At 57.9% G+C, this 27,051-nt stretch overlaps 1 protein-coding gene across 1 annotated transcript; it reads left to right on the top strand.

The window, feature by feature from the left end:
- The first annotated feature begins 4,380 nt into the window (after positions 1-4,380).
- Positions 4,381-24,262, top strand: GATAD2B (GATA zinc finger domain containing 2B). Its single transcript, XM_057408704.1, has 10 exons — positions 4,381-4,710; positions 7,291-7,420; positions 7,603-7,734; positions 7,830-7,961; positions 9,271-9,441; positions 12,624-12,939; positions 16,613-16,815; positions 17,400-17,510; positions 19,050-19,167; positions 23,981-24,262. The coding sequence occupies exons 1-10, from the start codon at positions 4,382-4,384 to the stop codon at positions 24,112-24,114; spliced, it is 1,776 nt and encodes a 591-aa protein (XP_057264687.1). The 5' UTR covers position 4,381; the 3' UTR covers positions 24,115-24,262.
- The last annotated feature ends 2,789 nt before the right edge of the window (positions 24,263-27,051 follow it).

The following is a 27,051-nucleotide window of genomic DNA, read 5'->3' on the forward strand; positions in this document are numbered from 1 at the left end:
TCCTCTTCCTCTTCCCTGATCCCGGCGGTGCCGAGGCCTCGGGATGCGCTCTTCCGGCTGGGAAGGATTTGGCCACCAAGGGGTTAAAGCCCCGGCTCTCATGAATGAAGCCAAACTTTGGCTGGGGGCCAAGCATGGGGTGGCGGAGATGGAAAATGGGGGGGGGGGGGGCTCCTTTTCCATACATCCCAATCCATGACCCCTTCCAAAGAGCCGATCCCAACACCCCCCCCCCTCCCCCCCAATCCTCCCTGCTCCCAAACCGGCTCCGGCTGGCTCTTTTCCCGATTTTTTTTCCCTCTTTTTTTGCCTTCCCCCCCCCCCCCCCCCGCTTCCCGCGAGGCATGCCGGGAATCCGGGAGAGCATCCCCCCTTTTCTTTTGTTTCCTCCACCAGTCACGGCGCATGATTGGCAGGCGAGTGCCCGCTCGGAGCCGGGCTTGGGATCGGGATCGCTGCCGGGAGGGGGATGGCACGCGGGGCCGCCCCTCATCCCCATCCCAAATCCCTGCCTCTTCCTCCTGCTCTTCCCGAAGGCTCCGCTCTTCCCCTGCCCCTCTTCCCTTGGCTCCTTGATCCTCTTGGCAACTCGAGGAGGCGGCGCCGGGGAGCCCGGACCTGTGAGTATTCCCTTCGGGATGCGCCGCCGGGATCCATCCCATGGGATTTACCAACTCCACGCCGGGCCTCGCTCAACGCTTCCCCCCCCCCCCCCTCGCCTCTTCCCCATCCCAATCCCAATCCCACCCTTCCCACCTCTCCCCATTGGAATTCCTCCCCCCCCCCCGCCCAACCAGCGCCGCAGGTACCAAAGCAAATCCAAGGAATTCCGTGCTTCCCTTCCCTTCCCAATTAATGGGATGCTGTTAATGACTCCATGAATGATTTTAATGCCCCCCCCATGTGTGTCTATGGCTCCCGGCCAGCGGCGCGCACAAAGGCAGGGCCGCAGTCGAGGGAATCGCGGCGCATTATATAAGGAAGCCTGCGTCATTCCCGGTTGGAATGGGCAGGGGAGGAGGAGGAGGAGGGTGGAGGTGAAGGCTCCGTTCCCCCCCACCTCTTTTTTCTGCCTCCTGTATTCCCGCTGTTCCATTGGTGGGGGGGGGGGAGCGTTTTCCAGCAGCATCTTCCCAATTGCTGGCCAATTCCTTATGGAGCGGGCTATGGATATGTGTGTATGGATCCGTGGATAGATGGATATGGGGGACACGGGCGGTATTCCCGCTGAGGAGCGGCTTTCCCGAGGGTTTATGGAGCAGGGAATGGTGTCCCTGGTGCTGGATGATCCCAGAAGGAAGTTGGCTGAAAGCAAACTTAGGAGAAAAGGGGGGTTGGAAAAACCTGGGAAGAGGCTTTGGAGAAGGGATATAGGGATAGGAGAAGGGGAATGGCTTTAAGCTGCCGGATAGGGGGCCTGAGCCTGAAGTCATTCCCTGTTGAGGGTGATGGGATCCCGGGATGGGACGAAGGGAGCAGGTTTGGATGCCCCATCCCCGGCGGTGCTGGCTGGGGCTTGGAGCATCCTGGTCCAGCTTGAAGCTGCCTTCATCCCACTGCATCCCAAGGTTGGGATCCGGAGGGAAGCAGCTCTTCCCCTGCCCCCTATCCCAAACTCATCCCGGGATGCTCCGCGCCGGCCTCGCCGCTGTTGCCTCCGTCCCTGCATCCCTATGGATGTCGGGGACGTGGCCTTGGCACCCAGCGCCAGCTCTCCCGTGCCATGGGCTCGGCTCTCCCAGTGGGATGTCCCGCCGGGAAGCGGGAAGAGCGGAACTGTTGCTGCTGCTGCAGCCCCGATCCCATTGGAATCCCTCCCGGTTCTCCGCTAAAACACCTCCTTTGTCTCCCATTTATTCCCCTTTCCCTTGGGAAGCTGGGAAAAGCTTCCCCCCCCCACACACCCCACCCTGGGTTTAAGGGCTCTCAGCTCTTTCCTCTTTGTTCCAAGCTGGATTTGGGGCTCGGTATTCCTTTAAATCCCTGCTCCGGCCTTACCTGCCTGGCCAGTCCTCCTCCCTGTGGTATTCCCGACAACTTCCAATGGGCAGCATCGGGATGCAAGGAGCAGGAGCCAGGAGGGCGGCTTTGCCTCTGCCTCGGTGCTGGCCCAACCTCTTCTCCGCAGGTGGGAATGTCGGGAATTCCCTGGCTAGGTCCTGATCCAGTCGGGAATGTTGTTTGGGAATGGGAGACAGCCATTTTGTGTGGCTGTGCCGAGACCTTGGCTCCTTTTCCGTGCCAGCTGGAGACACCGGAGCGGCTCCATCCCGTGGGATGCTCGGGATGAGGAGCCCATCCCTAGGGAAGGCGGGCTTCAGCTATGGCTGAGCGCATTGGGATGGCCTCGAGGCTCTGCCGTGGGTTAGGAACGGGCTCCGTGATCCCCTTTGGAATGCTCACGGCTCCGAGTGATCCCGGATTGCGATCCCGGGTTCCTTCCCTGCGATAGGAAGGGAATCATTCCCAATCCCGGTACCCCAGCGGCTGCGTGATGCTGGCGTAGAGTGGCTCCGGTGGGATCAGCTCCCCTTGCGCTTAGGACCTGAGGGATGCCTTGGAAGAGCCAGTTGGGACTCACCGGGATCGCTGGGCTTGGGAAGAGGAGGGCTCCGTCCTTTTCCAAGGCTTTGGAATGCTGCCGGAGATGGCTCCGTCCGGTTGGGGTCGTTGCCCATGGCCCAACCTCTGCACCCCATTCCCGATGGGAGCTCCCATGCGGCCTCCTCCTGCTCCATAGGGCTCTGCTTGTCCCAGGGAGGGAATTCCCTGCGGCAGCCGCATCCATGGATGCGCAGGGGCCCGATCCTGCAGCGTTCCCGGTGCTCTCCGTAGGGATGCTGGGAGTTAAAGCTGGCCACTGGGAATGGGTGGCTCCGAGTGAGGGGATGCAGATGGGAGCAGGCTCCTGCTTAGGGGCTGGGATACAGGCACGAGGAGGGTTGGATCTATGGGAATGGTGTTGGATGTGGGGATTCGAAGCTCGTTCTTCCCATGCTTCACCTTTAGCTTGGAATCACCTCCAGAGGCGATTCCAGCCTGGATCCGCAGGGATACACCCCGGGCTTCTCTCATGGGATAACGGCAGATCCTTAGGGAATGCCGGCTGCCGGAGGGGGTGAGGCTGGAGGGTCCGGTTTGGGATGAGCCCGGGGCCTCCATCCTTCCCAGTGGGATCCCAGCAGCAGGCTGAGGGATTCCCGAATCCTGGAATGGCGGGGAAGCAACAAGTGGATGCTGCTGGGCTGTTCCCTTGGTGCTTGTTGGCCGAGGCCTTCCTTTCCCACCGGGATATTCCCTGTCTGCGTCCCGGCGCGCTGCTTCCTTCCTTATGGAATGCTATGGGCTGGAAGGGTTCAAGCTGCTCCCATCCAAGCCGTACGGAAGGGATCCATTCGCTTCACACCTCGACACGGAGCTCGTTCCCTCGGGATGAAGCAGCTTCCCGATGGGAATCACCCATGGGGGTTGGGGCTCCCTTTCCCTGCCCTCCTCCTCCTCCTCCTTTCATCTCCCAGGCGCATCCCTGGCATCCCGACCGCAGCCTCTCCCTATCCCGCAGCCCCTTCCCTTCTCCAGCTCTTTGACCCCCCAGCATTCCCTGGGGCTGGAATAGCAGCGGCGCAGGTGGCTCCCGGGCTTGCCCCCGCTTGTCCGGCTCCATTGGGTTGCCGCCGCCGCGCACGTTCCGCTAGGGAAAAGCCGGGGCCGTGCCGAGGGGCTGGGATGGAGTTTTCCTGCTTTTCCATAGGGATTCCCGCAGGCAGCCCTTGGGATGATGCCCTTGTCTCCAGGTTTCCTGTAGCCCCCTTTAGGAGCTGCTCCCAGTGTCCGTCCCCATCCTCCCCTTGCTCTTCCCGTGTTCCCAGGTGGAATTCCCTTGGCTCTTCCCGATGGGTGCAGCCGGAGCAGGGCGATGGGGCTGGGCTCTGCCTCCTGCCTGCTTCTGTCTCCCAGCGGCATTCCCAGCCCTGGGAGAGGGAGCAGGGATGGGGAAGGGGGTGCCTCCATCCCGCATTCCTCACCCATGCAAGGGGATGGTCCTTGGGCAGCTCTTGGCATGCTCAATCCGGGCCTCGGGTCCCCATCCAAAGGGGAAAAAGCCATGGAATGAAGCCTTTGAGCTTCCCATCTCCCCTTGCCAACGGGCTTAACGCTGTGGTGGCCTCGCCCTGGTGATCCTAAAGGATCCCAAGCCACTTGGGTTGCGCCCAGTGGTGGTTTCTTGCTGCCTCTAGGCTTGTATCCGCCGTTCCCAAGGGAATTTGGGATGCTGGAAGCCTGCGGCCCTTCCTTCCCCTTGCTTTGGGATCCGGGATGCAGTGGGGAGGGGAAGCGGTTGCTCCGTGCCTCCCATTGACGGTGCCCCGTATCCCGCAGGATGGACAGGATGACGGAGGATGCTCTGCGCCTCAACCTGCTCAAGCGGAGCCTGGACCAGGCCGAGGAGCGCGACGACGTCCTGGCCAAGAGGCTGAAGATGGAAGGGCACGAGGCCATGGAGCGCCTCAAGATGCTGGCCCTGCTCAAGAGGAAAGACCTGGCCGGCCTCGACGTCCCCCACGAGCTGGCCGTGAAGCCGGACGCCGGGAAGGGCTACGAGGAAAAGCTCAACGGGAGCCTCCGGCCCCACGGCGACGGCAGGACCGGGGGGAGGCCGGGCAAGGAGAACATCAATGAGGAGCCCGTGGATATGAGCGCCAGGAGGAGGTGGGTGCCCCCTTTCTCTTGCTTTTGAGGGCATCAAATGGACCTTTTTGGGGGGGGGGGGGGCCCTTTGGTTGGAGACAGGAGGAGCAGAGTTTGCTATCGGCTGCTGTTGGCTTTGCTGCTTATTCCAGCCCGCATCCGCATGGATTCTGTGGCTCCTGCATCCCTGTGTTGAGCATTGAAAGGTGCAGCCGTAGGGCCGGGTGGGATGGAGCTTGGAGCAATCTGGTCCAAGCTGGAAAGGTCCCTTCATCCCAATGGGAAGGAGCTGCTGGTCCTTCCCATGCAGAGCTGCGCTCTGGATGTAGATGCCGATGTTCCAACCGGGATGGGGGACTGGAAGGGGAAGGATCTCCATGCTCCCTCTGGGTGCTATAGCGAATGTGAGACCCATTGATGCTTCTCTGTCACCCTTTGGCCTATGGAGCATCCTTCATCGGTGCTGTTGTTCTCGAGGGTGTAAGTGTCCTCCTGGGGGGGCATCTGGGTGCACCCAGCACCCTGTGGGTTCACCTGGGTCCTGCTCTGAGGCCATCATGGGGGTGTTGCTCCTCTGGAAAGCACAGTTCTCCCCCAAAACCCAAGGGGTGCCCCAATGTGGGTGGCACTCAGCCACTTGGCAAAGGGGGTTAAGCTTCTGAGGTGCCAAATGTGGGAGTGATGGCTCTGGGTGTAAGATACTGCACATCCAGTTGGGTACTGGCACATCCAGTTGGGTACCGGCACATCCAGTTGGGTACCGGCACATCCAGTTGGGTACCGGCACATCCAGTTGAGTACCAGCACATCCAGTTGGGTACCGGCACGTCCAGTTGGGTACCGGCGCATCCAGTTGGGTGCAGCACATCCAGTTGGGTACTGGCACATCCAGTTGGGTACCAGCACATCCAGTTGGGTACTGGCACATCCAGTTGGGTACCAGCACATCCAGTTGGGTACCAGCACATCCAGTTGTGTACCGGCACATCCAGTTGGGTGCAGCACATCCAGTTGGGTACTGACACGTCCAGTTGGGTACCAGCACATCCAGTTGGGTACCGGCACATCCAGTTGGGTACCGGCACATCCAGTTGGGTACCAGCACATCCAGTTGTGTACGAACACATCCAGTTGGGTACGAACACATCCAGTTGGGTACCAGCACATCCAGTTGGGTACCAGCACATCCAGTTGTGTACGAACACATCCAGTTGGGTACGAACACATCCAGTTGAGTGCTGGCGCATCCAGTTGAGTATTGGCACATCCAGTTGGATACCGGCGCATCCAGTTGGGTACCAGCACATCCAGTTGGATACCGGCACATCCTGTTAGGTACTGGCACATCCAGTTGGATACTGGCACATCCAGTTGAGTATTGGCACATCCAGTTGGGTACCAGCACATCCAGTTGGGTACCAGCACATCCAGTTGGGTACGAACACATCCCGTTGGATACCGGCACATCCCATTGGGTACCGGCGCATCCCATTGGGTACCGGCACATCCAGTTGGGTACCAGCACATCCAGTTGGGTACCAGCACATCCATCCCAATGTGATCCTTTACAACTCCAGGTATCCCTGAGCTGTATCCAAGGATGCTGGAGGAGGAGGAAGCCCCGCTGGGCTCAAGGCTTAGTTGCCTTCCGTCCCTCTAACCCAAGAGGTTGGGATGCTGTTCCTCAGTGGAAGCGCATCCCGAGGCTTGGGATTGGTTCTGGCAGGATCCATGTGATCAGCACGTGTTCATCCCATCCAACAGCAGCTTTTCCCCTTGGAAAGCTGAACCGAACCCCCTGGGATGCAGGATGGGTTGTGTGGATGGAGCGGGGCCCACTGGCATCCACAGGATGCTCTGGACCACACCACCTTCTCCTGTGCTCCAGGATGGAGCAGCTGGAAAAGCCTTGGGATCCTGCAGGAATGGGATAGCTGGGGATCACAGTCTGGGGTCAGATGATTCCTCCCTGTTGGTTCGGATGGGGTGGAGCCACGCTGCTGGGGGTGCTTTTCCAGCTGGGATCTCCGTATGGATGAGGTTTGCGGGTGGATGTGCCCTGGAATTCCATACAACCGCCTGGGAGATGAAGCCAAGATGCTGGGAGCCACATTCCCACTCTGAGCATCCCATTGCCCTCGGAGCAGCCAAGCCTGGAAGCTTGGCTTCAGCTCCGGGCTTCCTCTTGGAAGCTAAAAGCTTGGGATCGGATCATCCATGGGCCTCCTGCTGCAGCCTCAGGGCAGAGACCTCCCGGTGGTGCTGAGCCCCCATGGGCCTCAGTGCTTCACACTGCCTTAGTGCACAATTCCCAAGGTTTTCCAAGCATTTCCTTCCATTTGGAACAGCAGAAGGCTTTTATTAGTGCCTCCTTCCTCGGAATGGGGTTTGCTTCCCACACCTTCCCCTTCTCCCAGGGCAGGAAACCCCATTCCAACGTGGCTTTTCCCTTCTTCCATCCCGGCTCTGGGTGTCTCTATGGGCATGGAGCACGGTGCCGAGCTCCAGTTCGCATCCCTGGTGACTGGGGGGGGTTATTCCACTCGGGATCCGCTCCTCCTGGCTCCATATTCCCACCTTTATCCTTACACCCCCCCGCAGCGAGCAGGACAGGGGCCGATTGACCCCATCCCCGGACATCATCGTCCTCTCCGACAACGAAGCCTCCAGCCCCCGTTCCAGCTCCCGCATGGAAGAGCGCCTCAAGGCAGCCAACCTGGAGATGTTCAAGGTAGGGAAGAGCCTTGCTTTTCCTGATGGATGCTCCAGCACGGAGCCATTCCACTGCTGGGATTTGGGGGGGGGGACACGACACCTTTGGGGCATCACCATCCCTGCTGATCCATGGAGGAAAGCATCGTCGCGCTCTTCCCGCTGCCGGGAAGGCGAATGGGATTTGGGATCTCTCCATAGGGGAAGAGCATAGAGGAGAGGCAGCAGCTCATCAAGCAGCTCCGGGATGAGCTGCGGCTCGAGGAGGCCAGGCTGGTGCTGCTGAAGAAGCTGAGGCAAAGCCAGCTGCAGAAGGAGAACGTGGTGCAGAAGGTGAAGCATCCCGTGGGGCTGGGTGAGGACGAGGGGCCTGGCTCCGGGCCTGGAATTGCATCCCTGATGCCGCCTCTCCTTTGCTCCCCACGCAGACTCCCGTGGTGCAGAACGCGGCCTCCATCGTCCAGCCTTCTCCTGCTCACGTGGGACAGCAGGGACTGTCCAAGCTGCCCTCCAGGCCTGGAGCTCAGGGGGTTGAGCCTCAGAACCTAAGGACATTACAGGTGAGAATTCCCAACATCCCTTCCCTATGGAGGCGCCGGCTCCAAGGGGTTCCCAGCACCGTGAGCCTGGTGACGCACGCTTGGGCTGGGAAGTTCCCTCTTACCTAAGAGGAATCATGGAATCAATCATCCCCCTTTTCCTGCCCCTCCATCCCTTCTCCGAGGCCCCTTCCCAGGTTTCCCTTCAGGAGCCTCCTCCAGGCTCAGCCATCCCCACGGAGCAGCTCATGGATGCGCATGGGGATGGATGGAGGCCGGTCCAGGTGATGCCCTGGCTTGTGTGATGTGGAAGGAGCTGCCTTGGGATCTGTCCCATTTGGGAATGCCGCCTCTGGGGCTCTTTATGGGGCTTTGGGATACTCCGAGTGTTCCATGAGCTCCGGGAACGGGCTTTATCCCTTCTTGCCTCCACGTTGGAATGGGGATGCGGGATGCAGCGCATCCCCCTGCCTCCTGCTCCTTCCTTCCTTCCCTCCCGGCATTCCCAATTCCCTTTGTTTGGGATGTGTGTTGGCTTTGCTATGGCAACGAGCCGGGCTCAGGCCCGTTGTGGGATGGGGCTGCTGAAGGAAGCTCCTTGTTTGCCCTGGCTTTGGGAGCCTTTCCTTTGGGATGCAGCATCCTGGGAAGCAGCTGAAGGGCACGGGGAGGAAGAGGCTGCCAGGCAGGAGGTGCTTCCATGAGGGGATTGAGCTGTCGGATCTCTCTGTTCCCATTGGAGCCATTGGGAGAAGCCTCTGCTCCGGGGCTTCCCGATCCCAGGGTGATGGTTGGGATTGCCTGGGATCGAGGTGTGAAACAGGCCCCTGCATTCCTGCCCCAACGAGCTCCCTTCCCTGGGAGCAGCCCTCTTAGAACCATTCCATGTGGAGCTCCAGCAGCGGTGTGAATCCCGGCTGGAAGAGCTCCGTGCTCCTCAATCCCATTTTTCCCTTCTCGTTTCTCCATATGGATTAACCCAGGATCACAGGAGCATGGAATTGGATTGAAGGGAGCTTAAAGCTCATCCAGCTCCACCCCCCTCCCCAGCTTGCTCCAAGCCCCATCCAGCCTGGCCCTGAGCACTGCCAGGATGTGGGGCTTGGCAACAACTTCCAAGCCATCCCATCCCAGATCCTGGAAGTCCCTGGCTCATGGGCAGCAGTTGCTCCATGAGGATTCCCACCCCTTCCCTTGACTCAGAAACCAGGGATATGTGACCACGAGGCTTTGGCCCTCCGGGTCATCAAGGAGCACGGAGTTCCTGGAGCAGCATTCCCGGGAATTGCCGAGGAACGGGAATGCCCTCGGGCCTTGCCTCTCCCCCCAGGGTCACAGCGTCATCCGCTCGGCCAGCACCACCACCCTGCCCCACATGCTCATGTCCCAGCGCGTGATCGCTCCCAGCCCTGCCCAGCTCCAGGGCCAGAGGGGGCCTCCCAAACCCGGCCTCATCCGGACCACGACGCCCAGCATGAATCCAGCCATCAACTACCAGCCAGTAAGGTCCCATCCGGCCCTTCCGGTGGGAATGGGGAGAGCGCCCATCGCTCGGCGTGGAGGTGGAGGGAGGACACATGCCAAGTGGAGGGGATGGATGGGCTTGAAATGATGGGGAATCATGGAATGGGTTGGGTTGGAAAGGATGGGCTTGAAATGATGGGGAATCATGGAATGGGTTGGGTTGGGAAGGATGGGCTTGAAATGATGGGGAATCATGGAATGGGTTGGGTTGGGAAGGATGGGCTTGAAATGATGGGGAATCATGGAATGGGTTGGGAAGGATGGGCTTGAAATGATGGGGAATCCTGGAATGGGTTGGGTTGGGAAGGATGGGCTTGAAATGATGGGGAATCATGGAATGGGTTGGGTTGGGAAGGATGGGCTTGAAATGATGGGGAATCATGGAATGAGTTGGGTTGGAAAGGATGGGCTTGAACTGATGGGGAATCCTGGAATGGGTTGGGTTGGGAAGGATGGGCTTGAAATGATGGGGAATCATGGAATGGGTTGGAAAGGATGGGCTTGAAATGATGGGGAATCATGGAATGGGTTGGGTTGGAAAGGATGGGCTTGAAATGATGGGGAATCATGGAATGGGTTGGGTTGGGAAGGATGGGCTTGAAATGATGGGGAATCATGGAATGGGTTGGGTTGGAAAGGATGGGCTTGAAATGATGGAATGGGTTGGGTTGGGAAGGATGGGCTTGAAATGATGGGGAATCATGGAATGGGTTGGGTTGGGAAGGATGGGCTTGAAATGATGGGGAATCATGGAATGGGTTGGGTTGGGAAGGATGGGCTTGAAATGATGGGGAATCATGGAATGGGTTGGGTTGGGAAGGATGGGCTTGAAATGATGGGGAATCATGGAATGTGTTGGGTTGGGAAGGATGGGCTTGAAATGATGGGGAATCATGGAATGGGTTGGGTTGGAAAGGATGGGCTTGAAATGATGGGCTTGAAATGATGGGGAATCATGGAATGGGTTGGGTTGGGAAGGATGGGCTTGAAATGATGGGGAATCATGGAATGGGTTGGGTTGGGAAGGATGGGCTTGAAATGATGGGGAATCATGGAATGGGTTGGGTTGGAAAGGATGGGCTTGAAATGATGGGGAATCATGGAATGGGTTGGGTTGGAAAGGATGGGCTTGAAATGATGGGGAATCATGGAATGGGTTGGGAAGGATGGGCTTGAAATGATGGGGAATCATGGAATGGGTTGGGGGAAGGATGGGCTTGAAATGATGGGGACTCATGGAATGGGTTTGGGTTGGGAAGGATCGGCTTGAAATGATGGGGAATCATGGAATGGGTTGGGTTGGGAAGGATGGGCTTGAAATGATGGGGAATCATGGAATGGGTTGGGTTGGGAAGGATGGGCTTGAAATGGAATGGGTTGGGAAGGATGGGCTTGAATTGATGGGGAATCATGGAATGGGTTGGGTTGGAAAGGATGGGCTTGAAATGATGGGGAATCATGGAATGGGTTGGGTTGGGAAGGATGGGCTTGAAATGATGGGGAATCATGGAATGGGTTGGGAAGGATGGGCTTGAAATGATGGGGAATCATGGAATGGGTTGGGTTGGGAAGGATGGGCTTGAAATGATGGGGAATCATGGAATGGGTTGGGTTGGGAAGGATGGGCTTGAAATGATGGGGAATCATGGAATGGGTTGGGTTGGAAAGGATGGGCTTGAAATGATGGGGAATCATGGAATGGGTTGGGTTGGAAAGGATGGGCTTGAATGATGGGGATGGGTTGGAAAGGATGGGCTTGAAATGATGGGGAATCATGGAATGGAATGGGGAATCATGGAATGGGTTGGGTTGGAAAGGATGGGCTTGAAATGATGGGGAATCATGGAATGGGTTGGGTTGGAAAGGATGGGCTTGAAATGATGGGGAATCATGGAATGGGTTGGGAAGGATGGGCTTGAAATGATGGGGAATCATGGAATGGGTTGGGTTGGGAAGGATGGGCTTGAAATGATGGGGAATCATGGAATGGGTTGGGTTGGAAAGGATGGGCTTGAAATGATGGGGAATCATGGAATGGGTTGGGTTGGGAAGGATGGGCTTGAAATGATGGGGAATCATGGAATGGGTTGGAAAGGATGGGCTTGAAATGATGGGGAATCATGGAATGGGTTGGGTTGGGAAGGATGGGCTTGAAATGATGGGGAATCATGGAATGAGTTGGGTTGGGAAGGATGGGCTTGAAATGATGGGGAATCATGGAATGAGTTGGGTTGGGAAGGATGGGCTTGAAATGATGGGGAGTCCTGGAATGGGTTGGGTTGGGAAGGATGGGCTTGAAATGATGGGGAATCATGGAATGGGTTGGGTTGGGAAGGATGGGCTTGAAATGATGGGGAATCATGGAATGGGTTGGGAAGGATGGGCTTGAAATGATGGGGAATCCTGGAATGGGTTGGGTTGGGAAGGATGGGCTTGAAATGATGGGGAATCATGGAATGGGTTGGGTTGGGAAGGATGGGCTTGAAATGATGGGGAATCATGGAATGGGTTGGGAAGGATGGGCTTGAAATGATGGAATCCTGGAAGTTGGGTTGGGAAGGATGGGCTTGAAATGATGGGGAATCATGGAATGAGTTGGGTTGGGAAGGATGGGCTTGAAATGATGGGGAATCATGGAATGGGTTGGGTTGGGAAGGATGGGCTTGAAATGATGGGGAATCATGGAATGGGTTGGGTTGGGAAGGATGGGCTTGAAATGATGGGGAGTTCTGGAATGGGTTGGGTTGGGAAGGATGGGCTTGAAATGATGGGGAATCATGGAATGGGTTGGGTTGGAAAGGAGCCTCAAGCTCATCCCAACCCCTTATCCAAGGCCCTCTCCAGGTGGTTTTAGGCCCTGGGAGATGCTCTAAGGATCAGCCCGGCGCTGAGATCTCCTCCAATCTCAGCATTCCAATAGAGACAAGCGGGGTTATCCTCCCCGTGTTATTCCCAATCCTTCCCAGCCCCACACATCCCGGGCGCCACCGGGAGCGGGCCAGTAGGGAATTGTCCCCGTTGGGAACGCCAATGGGCTGGGAGGGGACGCGCCCTGCGAGCAGCCCTGCTCCGGGCATGGGATTCCAGAGGCCTGGAGCTCCTGGGCACCGCTTTGGGAGGGGATCCCCATCCTGAGCTCCCCTTCCTCTTCCTCGCCAGCAATCCAGCTCGTCCGTGCCGTGCCAGCGGAGCTCCTCCTCGGCCATCTACATGAACCTCGCCTCCCACCTCCCGCCCGGCTCCGTGGCCAGGGTCTCCTCTCCCCTTCCCAGCCCCAGCGCTTTGTCCGACGCCGCCAATTCCCAAGCCGCTGCCAAGCTGGCCCTACGGAAGCAGCTGGAAAAGACCCTGCTGGAGATCCCCCCCCCCAAAACCCCCGCTCCCCTCCTGCATTTCCTACCCAGCGCCGCCAACAGCGAGTTCATCTACATGGTGGGGCTGGAGGAGGTGGTGCAGAGCGTCATCGACAGCCAAGGTGAGCGCCCGGGGTGCTGCCATCCCATCCCATCCCATCCCATCGCATCCCATCCCATCGCATCCCATCCCATCGCATCCCATCCCATCGCATCCCATTGCATCCCATCCCATCGCATCCCATCCCATCGCATCCCATCCCATCGCATCCCATCCCATCCCATCGCATCCCATCCCATCGCATCCCATCCCATCGCATCCCATCGCATCCCATCCCATCCCATCGCATCCCATCCCATCGCATCCCATCCCATCCCATCGCATCCCATCCCATCCCATCGCATCCCATCCCATTGCATCCCATCCCATCGCATCCCATCCCATCCCATCGCATCCCATCCCATCGCATCCCATCCCATCGCATCCCATCCCATCCCATCGCATCCCATCCCATCGCATCCCATCCCATCGCATCCCATCGCATCCCATCCCATCCCATCGCATCCCATCCCATCGCATCCCATCCCATTGCATCCCATCCCATCGCATCCCATCCCATCGCATCCCATCGCATCCCATCCCATCCCATCGCATCCCAACCCATCACATCCCATCCCATCGCATCCCATCGCATCCCATCGCATCCCATCCCATCCCATCCCATCCCATCGCATCCCATCCCATCGCATCCCATCCCATCGCATCCCATCCCATCGCATCCCATCCCATCCCATCCCATTGCATCCCATCCCATCCCATTGCATCCCATCCCATCCCATCGCATCCCATCCCATCGCATCCCCCATCCCATCCCATCGCATCCCATCCCATCGCATCCCATCGCATCCCATCGCATCCCATCGCATCCCATCCCATCGCATCCCATCCCATCCCATCGCATCCCATCGCATCCCATCGCATCCCATCGCATCCCATCCCATCGCATCCCATCCCATCCCATCGCATCCCATCGCATCCCATCCCATTCCATCGCATCCCATCGCATCCCATCCCATCCCATCCCATCCCATCCCATCCCATCCCATCCCATCCCCTAGGGAGTCGATGGGAAAAGCCCCACATGGGTGCTTTGGGAGAGCTCTGCTCCTTCCTGCTTGGCTGCCTGCAACGGGAGGAGGGCAGAACCTGGCCCCCCCCAGCCCAACCCCAAGCAGTAGGAGCCGGTTTGGCGGCCTTGGTGTGCCAAGGTCCTGGAATAGCCTTGGAATTGCTCTGGAGCAGCGGAGTCTGTGCCCTGGGAGCTCCCATCCCCGTGGTTCCGGCTCCCATCCCTTTGGGATGCCCCCTGGGAGCTGGGATGGGATTGAGGCGGTGCTCTGGCAGTGCAGCCCTATGGGGCTGCGGCCGTGGCCCTTCCAGCTTTTCCTAAGCCAAGCCCCATCAGGTTGAGGGGAAACCTTGTCCTGTTTCTCCCTTGGGATAGCCGGGATCATGCCGGCAGCACCATCCCAGAATTCCCTTGCTGGATCCTTCCCATCCTCTCTGCCAGTGCCTGGGATGGAGGCAGCACCATCCCAGAATTCCCTTGCTGGATCCTTCCCATCCTCTCTGCCTTCACATGGGATGGAGTCAGCACCATCCCGGAATTCCCTTGCTGGATCCTTCCCATCCTCTCTGCCTTCACATGGGATGGAGTCAGCACCATCCCGGAATTCCCTTGCTGGATCCTTCCCATCCTCTCTGCCTTCCCCTGGGATGGAGTCAGCACCATCCCGGAATTCCCTTGCTGGATCCTTCCCATCCTCTTTGCCAGCACATGGGATGGAGTCAGCACCATCCCGGAATTCCCTTGCTGGATCCTTCCCATCCTCTCTGCCTTCACATGGGATGGAGTCAGCACCATCCCGGAATTCCCTTGCTGGATCCTTCCCATCCTCTCTGCCTTCCCCTGGGATGGAGTCAGCACCATCCCGGAATTCCCTTGCTGGATCCTTCCCATCCTCTCTGCCTTCACATGGGATGGAGTCAGCACCATCCCGGAATTCCCTTCCTGGATCCTTCCCATCCTCTCTGCCAGTGCCTGGGATGGAGTCAGCACCATCCCGGAATTCCCTTGCTGGATCCTTCCCATCCTCTCTGCCTTCCCCTGGGATGGAGTCAGCACCATCCCGGAATTCCCTTGCTGGATCCTTCCCATCCTCTCTGCCTTCACATGGGATGGAGTCAGCACCATCCCGGAATTCCTTCCTGGATCCTTCCCATCCTCTCTGCCTTCCCCTGGGATGGAGTCAGCACCATCCCGGAATTCCCTTGCTGGATCCTTCCCATCCTCTCTGCCTTCACATGGGATGGAGGCAGCACCATCCCGGAATTCCCTTGCTGGATCCTTCCCATCCTCTCTGCCAGCACCTGGGATGGAGTCAGCACCATCCCGGAATTCCTTCCTGGATCCTTCCCATCCTCTCTGCCAGTGCCTGGGATGGAGTCAGCACCATCCCGGAATTCCCTTGCTGGATCCTTCCCATCCTCTCTGCCTTCACATGGGATGGAGTCAGCACCATCCCGGAATTCCCTTGCTGGATCCTTCCCATCCTCTCTGCCTTCACATGGGATGGAGGCAGCACCATCCCAGAATTCCCTTGCTGGATCCTTCCCATCCTCTCTGCCTTCCCCTGGGATGGAGTCAGCACCATCCCAGAATTCCCTTGCTGGATCCTTCCCATCCTCTCTGCCTTCACATGGGATGGAGTCAGCACCATCCCGGAATTCCCTTGCTGGATCCTTCCCATCCTCTCTGCCAGCACCTGGTATGGAGTCAGCACCATCCCGGAATTCCTTCCTGGATCCTTCCCATCCTCTCTGCCTTCCCCTGGGATGGAGGCAGCACCATCCCGGAATTCCTTCCTGGATCCTTCCCATCCTCTCTGCCAGTGCCTGGGATGGAGTCAGCACCATCCCGGAATTCCCTTGCTGGATCCTTCCCATCCTCTCTGCCTTCACATGGGATGGAGTCAGCACCATCCCGGAATTCCCTTGCTGGATCCTTCCCATCCTCTCTGCCTTCCCCTGGGATGGAGTCAGCACCATCCCGGAATTCCCTTGCTGGATCCTTCCCATCCTCTCTGCCTTCACATGGGATGGAGGCAGCACCATCCCAGAATTCCCTTGCTGGATCCTTCCCATCCTCTCTGCCTTCACATGGGATGGAGTCAGCACCATCCCGGAATTCCCTTGCTGGATCCTTCCCATCCTCTCTGCCTTCACATGGGATGGAGTCAGCACCATCCCGGAATTCCCTTGCTGGATCCTTCCCATCCTCTCTGCCTTCACATGGGATGGAGGCAGCACCATCCCAGAATTCCCTTGCTGGATCCTTCCCATCCTCTCTGCCTTCCCCTGGGATGGAGGCAGCACCATCCCGGAATTCCCTTCCTGGATCCTTCCCATCCTCTCTGCCTTCCCCTGGGATGGAGTCAGCACCATCCCGGAATTCCCTTGCTGGATCCTTCCCATCCTCTCTGCCTTCCCCTGGGATGGAGTCAGCACCATCCCGGAATTCCCTTGCTGGATCCTTCCCATCCTCTCTGCCTTCACATGGGATGGAGGCAGCACCATCCCGGAATTCCCTTGCTGGATCCTTCCCATCCTTTCTGCCTTCCCCTGGGATGGAGTCAGCGACACCAGGGCTGGTTGGGGGTGGACCCCTTGCTTCTCCTCCCGTTTCCCCCCCCCTCCCTTGCCCCATTCCCATCCTGTTTTGTGGCATTCCCTAGGGAAAAGCTGCTCCTCCCTGCTGCGCGTGGAGCCCTTCGTGTGCGCCCAGTGCCGCACGGACTTCACCCCGCACTGGAAGCAGGAGAAGAACGGGAAGATCCTGTGCGAGCAGTGCATGACGTCCAACCAGAAGAAGGCCCTGAAGGCCGAGCACACCAACAGGCTCAAGAACGCCTTCGTCAAGGCCCTGCAGCAGGAGCAGGCGAGTGCACGGATCCCCTTTGGGAGCTCGGCATTCCCAAGCTTTGGAGCTGCCGGGTTGCCGTCCCGTTGCGTGGGTTTGGGAGCGTCGGAGAGGTTGCTCCTTTTGCCGCCTTCCTTTCCCTGCTTCCCCTTTTGGCTGTGCTGGAAGTGGCTCAAGCACTCGTTTGGGTGTGGAAAGAGGGAATTCTGCCCATTCCCGGGATAAATCGGGGCTGGGATGTCCTTTAGAGGCCATGGGGGGGGAGGGAATAACCCAGCCTCATCCCGTGTAGAGGGAAGCCACTTGATGCGCCGCGGGATCCGTTTGGGATGCGTCCGATGGGGAAGGAGGAGCCTTTGGGGCGTGGGGGTGGGAAGGGGGGGGGGGCTGTGGGTGCTGAGGGGGGTGCTGGGTGCTGAGGGGGGTGCTGGGTGCTGAGGGGGTGCTGGGTGCTGAGGGGGGTGCTGGGTGCTGAGGGGGTGCTGGGTGCTGAGGGGGGTGCTGGGTGCTGAGGGGGTGCTGGGTGCTGAGGGGGGTGCTGAGGGGGTGCTGGGTGCTGAGGGGGTGCTGGGTGCTGAGGGGGTGCTGGTCCCGTGGCGCAGGAGATCGAGCAGAGGCTGCAGCAGCAGGCGGCCCTGTCCCCCACCGCGGCGCCCGCCGGCTCCGGCGTCAGCAAACAGGAGAACATCCTGAGGCACCACACGCTCCGGCAGGTCGGGATGGGGTGGGATGGATGGGATGGGGTGGGGTGAGAATTGGATGGGATGGGATGAATAGGATGGGATGGGGTGGGATGGGATGGGTTGGGGTGGAATGGGATGGAATGGGATGGGATGGATTGGATGGGATGGGATGGAACAGGATGGGATGGATTGGATGCTATGGAATAGGATGGGATGGATTGGATGGGATGGGGATGGGATGGATTGGATGGGATGGGATGCAGATTGGATGGGATGGAATAGGATGGGATGGGATGGATGGGATGAGATGGGATGGAATGAGAATTGGATGGGATGAATGAGATGGGATGGGGTGGGATGAATGGGATGGGATGGGATAGATGGGATGGGATGGGATGAGAATTGGATGGGATGGGATGGGATGGGGTGGGATGAATGGGATGGGATGGGATAGATGGGATGGGATGAGAATTGGATGGGATGGGATGAGAATTGAATGGGATGGGATGGGATGGAATAGGATGGAATGGATTAGATGGGATGGGGGGGATGGGATGGATGGGATGGGGATTGCATGGGATGGGATGGGATGGAGGGGATGGGATGAATTGGATGGGATGGGATGCAGATTGAATGGGATGGATGGGATCGAATAGGATGGGATGGAATTGGATGGAGTGGGATTGATGGGATGGGATGGGATGGTTGGGATGGGGATTGGATGGGATGGGATCAGGTGAATTGGATGGGATCAGATGAGATGGGATGGAATATGATGGGATGGAAGAGGATGGGGTGGGATGGATGGAATGGGGATTGGATGGGATAGATGGAATGAGAATTGGATGGGATGGGATCAGGTGAATTGGATGGGATCAGATGAGATGGGATGGAATATGATGGGATGGGATGGAAGAGGATGGGGTGGGATCAGGTGAATTGGATGGGATCAGATGAGATGGGATGGAATATGATGGGATGGGATGGAAGAGGATGGGGTGGGATGGATGGAATGGGGATTGGATGGGATAGATGGGATGGGAATTGGATGGGATGGGATCAGGTGAATTGGATGGGATCAGATGAGATGGGATGGAATATGATGGGATGGGATGGAAGAGGATGGGGTGGGATCAGGTGAATTGGATGGGATCAGATGAGATGGGATGGAATATGATGGGATGGGATGGAAGAGGATGGGGTGGGATCAGGTGAATTGGATGGAATGGGATGAGATGGGATGGAATATGATGGGATGGGATGGAAGAGGATGGGGTGGGCTTTCCCAACCTCCATGCCCTGAGCTCCTGAGGAGGAGGGAGCTGTGAGCACCCCGCTGCTCTCGCAGCATCCCTGCCGTCTGGGCTCCCTTCTTCCTGGGATTGCCCTTATCCCGAGCCCCCTGCATCCCGATAGCTCGTGGCTGCTGTCGGGCCCCTCTCCCGGCCCTTTCCCTCTGGATCCCATGCCATCCAACATGGGAATCAGACTCTTGCCGTGTACCCACGGCTGCCGCTTCCGGAGCGATCCCGGCTCCCTCCCTCCATCCGCATCCTCGTCTCCCCGCAGGCTCCGCAGCCCCAGAGCTCTTTGCAGCGTGGAATTCCCACCTCCGCCCGCTCCATGCTCTCCAACTTCGCGCAGGCGCCGCAGCTCTCCGTGGCGGGCGGGCTCCTGGGCATGCCAGGTGAGAGCCCGCCTGCCGGCTTCCCAGCCCGAAGGGATGGGGTGGGATGGGGTGGGGTTGGATGGGGTTGGATGGGGTGGGATGGGGTTGGATGGGGTGGGGTTGGATGGGGATGGATGGGGTGGGATGGGGTTGGGATGGGGTGGGGTTGGATGGGGTGGGATGGGGTTAGATGGGGTTGGATGGGGTTAGATGGGGTTGGATGGGGTTGGATGGGGGTGGTGTTGGATGGGGTGGGGTTGGATGGGGTGGGATGGGGTTGGATGGGGAACGGGATGGGGTTGGATGGGGTTTGGATGGGGGGGATGGGGTTTGGATGGGGAACGGGATGGGGTTGGATGGGGATGGGATGGGGTTGGATGGGCAGCGGGATGGGGTTGGATGGTTGGATGGGGTTGGATGGGGTGGGATGGGGGTTGGATGGGGTTGGATGGGGTTGGATGGGGTGGGATGGGGTTGGATGGGGTGGGATGGGGTTGGATGGGGTTGGGATGGGGTTGGATGGGGTGGGATGGGGTGGGATGGGGTTGGATGGGGTTGGATGGGGTTGGATGGGGTGGGATGGGGTTGGATGGGGTTGGATGGGGATGGGATGGGGTTGGATGGGCAGCGGGATGGGGTTGGGTGGGGATGGGATGGGGTTGGATGGGCAGCGGGATGGGGTGGGATGGGGATGGGATGGGGTTGGGTGGGCAGCGGGATGGGGTTGGATGGGATGGGGTTGGGTGGGGTGGGATGGGGTTGGATGGGCAGCGGGATGGGGTTGGATGGGATGGGGTTGGGTGGGCAGCGGGATGGGGTTGGGTGGGGATGGGATGGGGTTGGATGGGGAGCGGGATGGGGATGGGTTGATTCCGAGGGAGAGGGGTTCGGCGGCACCGTGGGATCGGGGTATTCCCGTTATCCCCCATAGTGGAACCTGTGGGTTTCATAGGGTGGGTTTAGGTTCAATTCCCGCTTCCCAGCTAAAAGCTGGGATGGATGGGATTGTATGGGATGGAATAGGATGGGATAGGATGGGATGGATGAGATGGAACAGGATGGGATGGGATGGATGAGATGGAATAGGATGGGATGGATGAGACAGAATGGAATGAAATGAGATGGAATAGGATGGGATGGATGAGACAGAATGGAATGGGATGAGATGGAACAAGATGGTATGGGATGGATGAGATGGAATAGGATGGGATGGAGTAGGATGGGATGGTATGGTGGGATGGATGGGATGGAATAGGATGGGATGGATGAGATGGAGTAGGATGGGATGGAGTAGGATGGGATGGTATGAGTGGGATGGATGGGATGGAATAGGATGGGATAGATGAGATGGAATAGGATGTCATGGGATGGAAGGGGATGGGATGGAATAGGATGAGGGAATGGGATGGGATGGATGGGGTGGATGGGATGGATGAGATGGATGGGATGAGATGGAATAGGAATGAATGAATGGTGTAGGATGGGATGGATGAGATGGAATAGGATGGGATGAGATGGAATAGGATGGGATGAGATGGAATAGGATGGGATGGGATGGGGTGGATGGGCTGGGATGGATGGGATGAGATGGAATAGGATGGGATGGATGAGATGGAATAGGATGGGATGGATGGGATGAGATGGATAGGATGGGATGAGATGGAATGGATGGGATGGAACAGGATGGGCTGGGATGGAACAGGATGGGATGGATGGGGTGGAATAGGATGGGATGAGATGGAATAGGATGGGATGGATGGGGTGAGATGGAATAGGATGGGATGGAACAGGATGGGATGGATGGGGTGGAATAGGATGGGATGAGATGGAATAGGAAGGGATGGAACAGGATGGGATGGGATGGAACAGGATGAGATGGATGGGATGAGATGGAATAGGATGGGATGGAACAGGATGGGATGGGGTGGAACAGGATGGGATGGGATGGATGGGATGGGATGGAACAGGATGGGATGGGATGGATGGGATGGGATGGAACAGGATGGGATGGAACAGGATGGGATGGGATGGAACAGGATGGGATGGGATGGATGGGATGGGATGGAACAGGATGGGATGGAACAGGATGGGATGGGATGGAACGGGATGGGATGGGATGGATGGGATGGGATGGAACAGGATGGGATGGGATGGATGGGATGGAACAGGATTGGATGGGATGGATGGGATGGGATGGAACAGGATGGGATGGGATGGAACAGGATGGGATGGATGGGGTGGAATAGGATGGGATGAGATGGAATAGGATGGGATGGACGGGGTGAGATGGAATAGGATGGGATGGAACAGGATGGGATGGATGGGGTGGAATAGGATGGGATGAGATGGAATAGGAAGGGATGGAACAGGATGGGATGGGATGGAACAGGATGGGATGGATGGGATGAGATGGAATAGGATGGGATGGAACAGGATGGGATGGGATGGATAGGATGGGATGGGATGGAACAGGATGGGATGGGATGGATGGGATGGGATAGAACAGGATGGGATGGGATGGAACAGGATGGGATGGGATGGAACAGGATGGGATGGGATGGATGGGATGGGATGGAACAGGATGGGATGGAACAGGATGGGATGGGATGGAACGGGATGGGATGGGATGGATGGGATGGGATGGAACAGGATGGGATGGGATGGATGGGATGGAACAGGATTGGATGGGATGGATGGGATGGGATGGAACAGGATGGGATGGGATGGAACGGGATGGGATGGAACAGGATGGGATGGGATGGAACAGGATGGGATGGGATGGATGGGATGGAACAGGATGGGATGGGATGGAACAGGATGGGATGGGATGGAACAGGATGGGATGGGATGGATGGGATGGAACAAGATGGGATGGGATGGAACAGGATGGGATGGAACAGGATGGGATGGATGGGATGGGATGGAACAAGATGGGATGGGATGGAACAGGATGGGATGGGATGGAACAGGATGGGATGGAACAAGATGGGATGGGATGGAACAGGATGGGATGGAACAGGATGGGATGGGATGGAACGGGATGGGATGGAACAGGATGGGATGGGATGGAACAGGATGGGATGGGATGGAACAGGATGGGATGGGATGGAACAGGATGGGATGGAACAGGATGGGATGTAATGGAACGGGATGGGATGGGATGGAACAGGATGGGATGGGATGGAACAGGATGGGATGGGATGGAACAGGATGGGATGGGATGGAACAGGATGGGATGAGATGGGATGGATGGGATGGGATGGAACAGGATGGGATGGAACAGGATGGGATGGGATGGAACAGGATGGGATGGGATGGAACAGGATGGGATGGAACAGGATGGGATGGGATGGAACGGGATGGGATGGAACAGGATGGGATGGGATGGAACAGGATGGGATGGGATGGAACAGGATGGGATGGGATGGAACAGGATGGGATGGGATGGATGGGATGGAACAGGATGGGATGGGATGGGATGGATGGGATGGGATGGATGGGATGGGATGGGATGGGATGGAACAGGATGGGATGGGATGGGATGGATGGGATGGGATGGAACAGGATGGGATGGAACAGGATGGGATGGGATGGAACGGGATGGGATGGAACAGGATGGGATGGGATGGAACAGGATGGGATGGGATGGAACAGGATGGGATGGGATGGAACAGGATGGGATGGGATGGAACAGGATGGGATGGGATGGGATGGATGGGATGGGATGGAACAGGATGGGATGGAACAGGATGGGATGGGATGGAACAGGATGGGATGGAACAGGATGGGATGGGATGGAACAGGATGGGATGGGATGGAACAGGATGGGATGGGATGGAACAGGATGGGATGGAACAGGATGGGATGGGATGGATGGGATGGGATGGAACAGGATGGGATGGGATGGAACAGGATGGGATGGAACAGGATGGGATGGGATGGGATGGATGGGATGGGATGGAACAGGATGGGATGGAACAGGATGGGATGGGATGGAACAGGATGGGATGGGATGGAACAGGATGGGATGGGATGGAACAGGATGGGATGGGATGGAACAGGATGGGATGGGATGGAACAGGATGGGATGGGATGGAACAGGATGGGATGGGATGGGATGGATGGGATGGGATGGACCAGGATGGGATGGAACAGGATGGGATGGGATGGAACGGGATGGGATGGGATGGAACAGGGATGGGATGGAACAATGGGATGGGATGGGATGGAACAGGATGGGATGGGATGGAACAGGATGGGATGGATGGGATGGGATGGAACAATGGGATGGGATGGGATGGAACAGGATGGGATGGATGGGATGGGATGGAACAAGATGGGATGGGATGGAACAGGAAGATGGGATGGGATGGGGATGGGATGGAACAGGATGGGATGGGATGGAACGGGATGGGATGGAACAGGATGGGATGGGATGGAACAGGATGGGATGGGATGGAACAGGATGGGATGGGATGGAACGGGATGGGATGGGATGGAACAGGATGGGATGGGATGGAACAGGATGGGATGGAACAGGATGGGATGGGATGGAACGGGATGGGATGGAACAGGATGGGATGGAACAGGATGGGATGGGATGGAACGGGATGGGATGGGATGGAACAGGATGGGATGGGATGGAACAGGATGGGATGGGATGGAACAGGATGGGATGCGTCCTGGCTCAGTCCCCCCAAGCAGTGCTGCTTTTCCTTGGGTGCTGCACCCCGTTCGGTGTCCTCCATGGCAGGGGACGGAGCCGCTGCCCCCCCGTGCTCCCTTCCTCCCACCCCATCACCCCCTCGATGTCCCCGTCCCCCCCTCCCAGGTGTGAACATCGCCTACCTGAACGCCGGCATCGGAGGCCACAAAGCATCCAGCCTGGCGGACCGGCAGCGGGAATACCTCCTGGATATGATCCCGCCTCGCTCTATATCCCAGTCCATCAGCGGACAGAAATAACCCCTGCTGAGCAGAGCAGCCCCCTCGACCCCGCTCCCGTCGCATGCAGTGCCTGTGCTGGTGCCTACCGTCCCCGGGGGAAAGCAAAGCCAGAAACCCACAGCAAGAGAGGAACCCAGCCCAGCCCACCCCACTTTTCCCACCCTCCGGCATCCTTCTCCTTTCCTCCAGCCCTTTTCCACGTGGGAAGCGAGGGGCCGCTTCCTTTGCCCGAGGTCTGCTTGAGGTCAGCACTCGCCGTGTGTGTTCCAGCTTGGGTGATGCTGTTTTTTGTAATGACAAAGCCTAGAGTTTGGAATTGTATCGTGGGGTTCTTTTTTTTTGGGTGGGGGGGGGGGGGTTGATTTTCCTGACTTTTTTTTTTTGTCTTTTTTCCCGATTTTTTTTTTTTTTTTTTGGGATCTGTTTCCCCCCCCCTCCCCTTTTCCTTCCTCTTTTTTTTCGTGCTCTGCTTCTCTTTTTGCCACAGACTTTGGCCCAGGGGCAGCAGTGAAGCCCCTTCTCTTTTACTGTGCACGGGCAGCAGCCTGGTGCTGACTTATGGTTGGGGGGGGGGGGGAAACGTGGGGGACCAGGGGCCACCAGCACCCATGGGTGGGTGCTGGGGGTGCTGCACCCTTGCCTTGGCGAGAAGAAAGGCAGGAGCCTCCCATCCCAGCCCTTCCCATGGAGGCAGGGAGCCCGCTGGGGGTCCGTGGATGGTGCTGGGGACCCCGGTTGGCCAAGGCAAGGAGCCCGCTTTGGGGTGCGGAGGGTGCTGAGGCCACCCATGAGCAGACTTGGGCACGGTGAGTCCCCGTCCTCGGCCCTTCCGCGCTTCGTGCATGCTCCGGAGCTGCTGTCCGGACGATGGGAATGGCACCGGGGCGATGGGAATGGTACCCAGGGGATGGGAATGGGATCCAAGTGATGGGAATGGCACCCAGGGGATGGGAATGGTCCCCAAGTGATGGGAATGGCACCCAGGGGATGGGAATGGCACCCGAGCGATGGGAATGGCACCCAGGTGATGGGAATGGTCCCCAAGTGATGGGAATGGTATCCAAGTGATGGGAATGGTACCCAGGTGATGGGAATGCCACCCGAGTGATGGGAATGGTACCCAAGTGATGCATATGGCACCAGGGCGATGGGAATGGCACCCAGGTGATGGGAATGCCACCCAGGTGATGGGAATGCCACCCGAGTGATGGGAATGGTACCCAGGTGATGGGAATGCCACCTGAGTGATGGGAATGGTACACAGGTGATGGGAATGCCACCCGAGTGATGGGAATGGTACCCAAGTGAAGCATATGGCACCGGGGCGATGGGAATGGTACCCAGGGGATGGAAATGGTCCCCAAGTGATGGGAATGGTATCCAGGTGATGGGAATGGTACCCAAGCGATGGGAATGGTCCCCAGGTGATGGGAATGGTCCCCAGGTGATGGGAGTGGTACCCAAGCGATGCGAATTGGTACCCAAGCGATGCGAATTGGCACCCAAGTGATGCAAATGGCACCCAAGTGATGGGAATGGTACCCAAGCGGTGGGAATGGCACTGGGGCGATGGGAATGGCACCCGGATGATGGGAATGGCACCGGGGCTCCGGTTAACGAACCCAAAGCAAGAAAAGTCGTCTGAGAAACGCTCTATTTGCACTTAAACCTTCACACTAATGGGCCCTTCCCTCCTCCTCCTCCTCTTATCCCTCCTCCTCCTCCTCGCAGACACAGCCCTTGCCAGTGGAATTCGCTGCCGGAGCAACCCCGGCCCCACATCCCATCCCCATTCCCATCCCATCCCATCCCATCCCCATCTCCATCCCATCCCCATCCCATCCCCATTCCCATCCCATCCCCATCCCATCCCCATCCCATCCCATCCCCGTTCCCACCTGAGGGTTTTTGCTCCTCCCTGCGAGTTTCCTGCCTTGTTTTTAAGGAATTTTAAGGAATTCCCCCCCCCCTTTTTTTTTTGAGCCCGGATTCTTGACGATCCATTGTTATTCCCAACAGGAGAATCTCGTGCAATCTCAGCTCACCCCTTTGCTTGATGGCCAAGGGGGGGGGGGGAAATGGGACCCCCAAAACCAACCCCCCCCCCCAAAGCCTGGGGACCAGGCACCTTCCTTCCCCCCCTTTATGGGTGGGGGGTCCCCCACCAGCAGCCCCTCAATCCAATGAGCACTTAACCCCTTGAGGGGTCTGAGCATCCCAAATTCCCCCCCCCCCAACCTCTTTGGGCCCTTCCAGAGGGAAAATTAGTTGGAATTCCTGTTGGAAGTTTAGTGGCGTATATATAAAGACATAGCTATATATGGGTTCTTTTTCTGGGGGGATTTAGGGAATTTTGGGAAGCATTTTGGGGTGTGGGGGGGGGGGGTTTAACCTTAAACCTCCCCTTATCCACCCGGGATGCTCCAAACCTCCCTTGATGGCCCCGCTTCCATGGGAGCACTTTGGAAATGGGTGGGGTTTTCCTTGGCTTAAAGTGACTTTTTGGGGTTATTTTGGGGTATTTTGGGTTATTTGGGGGGGGGGGGGGGTGATGCTTTCTCCACCCCCCCCCTTTCTCAACCCCATCCCTCGCTCAAGTGCCATTACCTGTTCCCCAGAGGTACGAGGTGACCTGGGCATGGGGGGGGGGGGAAATGTTGGGGGGCAGGGGGGGGGGGGGTGAATTTAATGCTGAAATGCAAGAATTAAAGCAAAAACCACGCAAAAAAACCCTAAAAAAAGGCAAAAATGGTCAAAAAAAGCGACAAAAAACCCAAGTGCAATATTTAACGTGGAGTCTTTTGGGGGGGGGGGTTGGGAATGGGGTGGATAAAAGGGGGGGTGATGGAGGAGATCCCCACTTTATGGTGCTATGGTGAAACCCACCCCTAAACATGGGGGGGACCCCAAAACCCAACCCTAAACCCCCCCCCCCCATTGGGGTGCATTGGGGAT

The sequence above is a fragment of the Pezoporus wallicus genome, unplaced genomic scaffold, assembly GCF_028554395.1.
Source record: "Pezoporus wallicus isolate ANWC-B61680 ecotype Strahan unplaced genomic scaffold, APGP_CSIRO_Pwel_v1 contig_12071, whole genome shotgun sequence".
Taxonomy (NCBI): Eukaryota; Metazoa; Chordata; class Aves; order Psittaciformes; family Psittacidae; genus Pezoporus; species Pezoporus wallicus.

Bases quoted from the DNA above. Each gene is read 5' to 3' on its own strand.
- GATAD2B (XM_057408704.1), top strand. From the start codon at position 4,382: ATGGACAGGATGACGGAGGATGCTCTGCGCCTCAACCTGCTCAAGCGG. The intron at 4,711-7,290 runs GTGGGTGCCCCC...ACCCCCCCGCAG, and splicing joins GATATGAGCGCCAGGAGGAG to CGAGCAGGACAGGGGCCGAT. The intron at 19,168-23,980 runs GTGAGAGCCCGC...CCCCCCTCCCAG, and splicing joins CGGGCTCCTGGGCATGCCAG to GTGTGAACATCGCCTACCTG.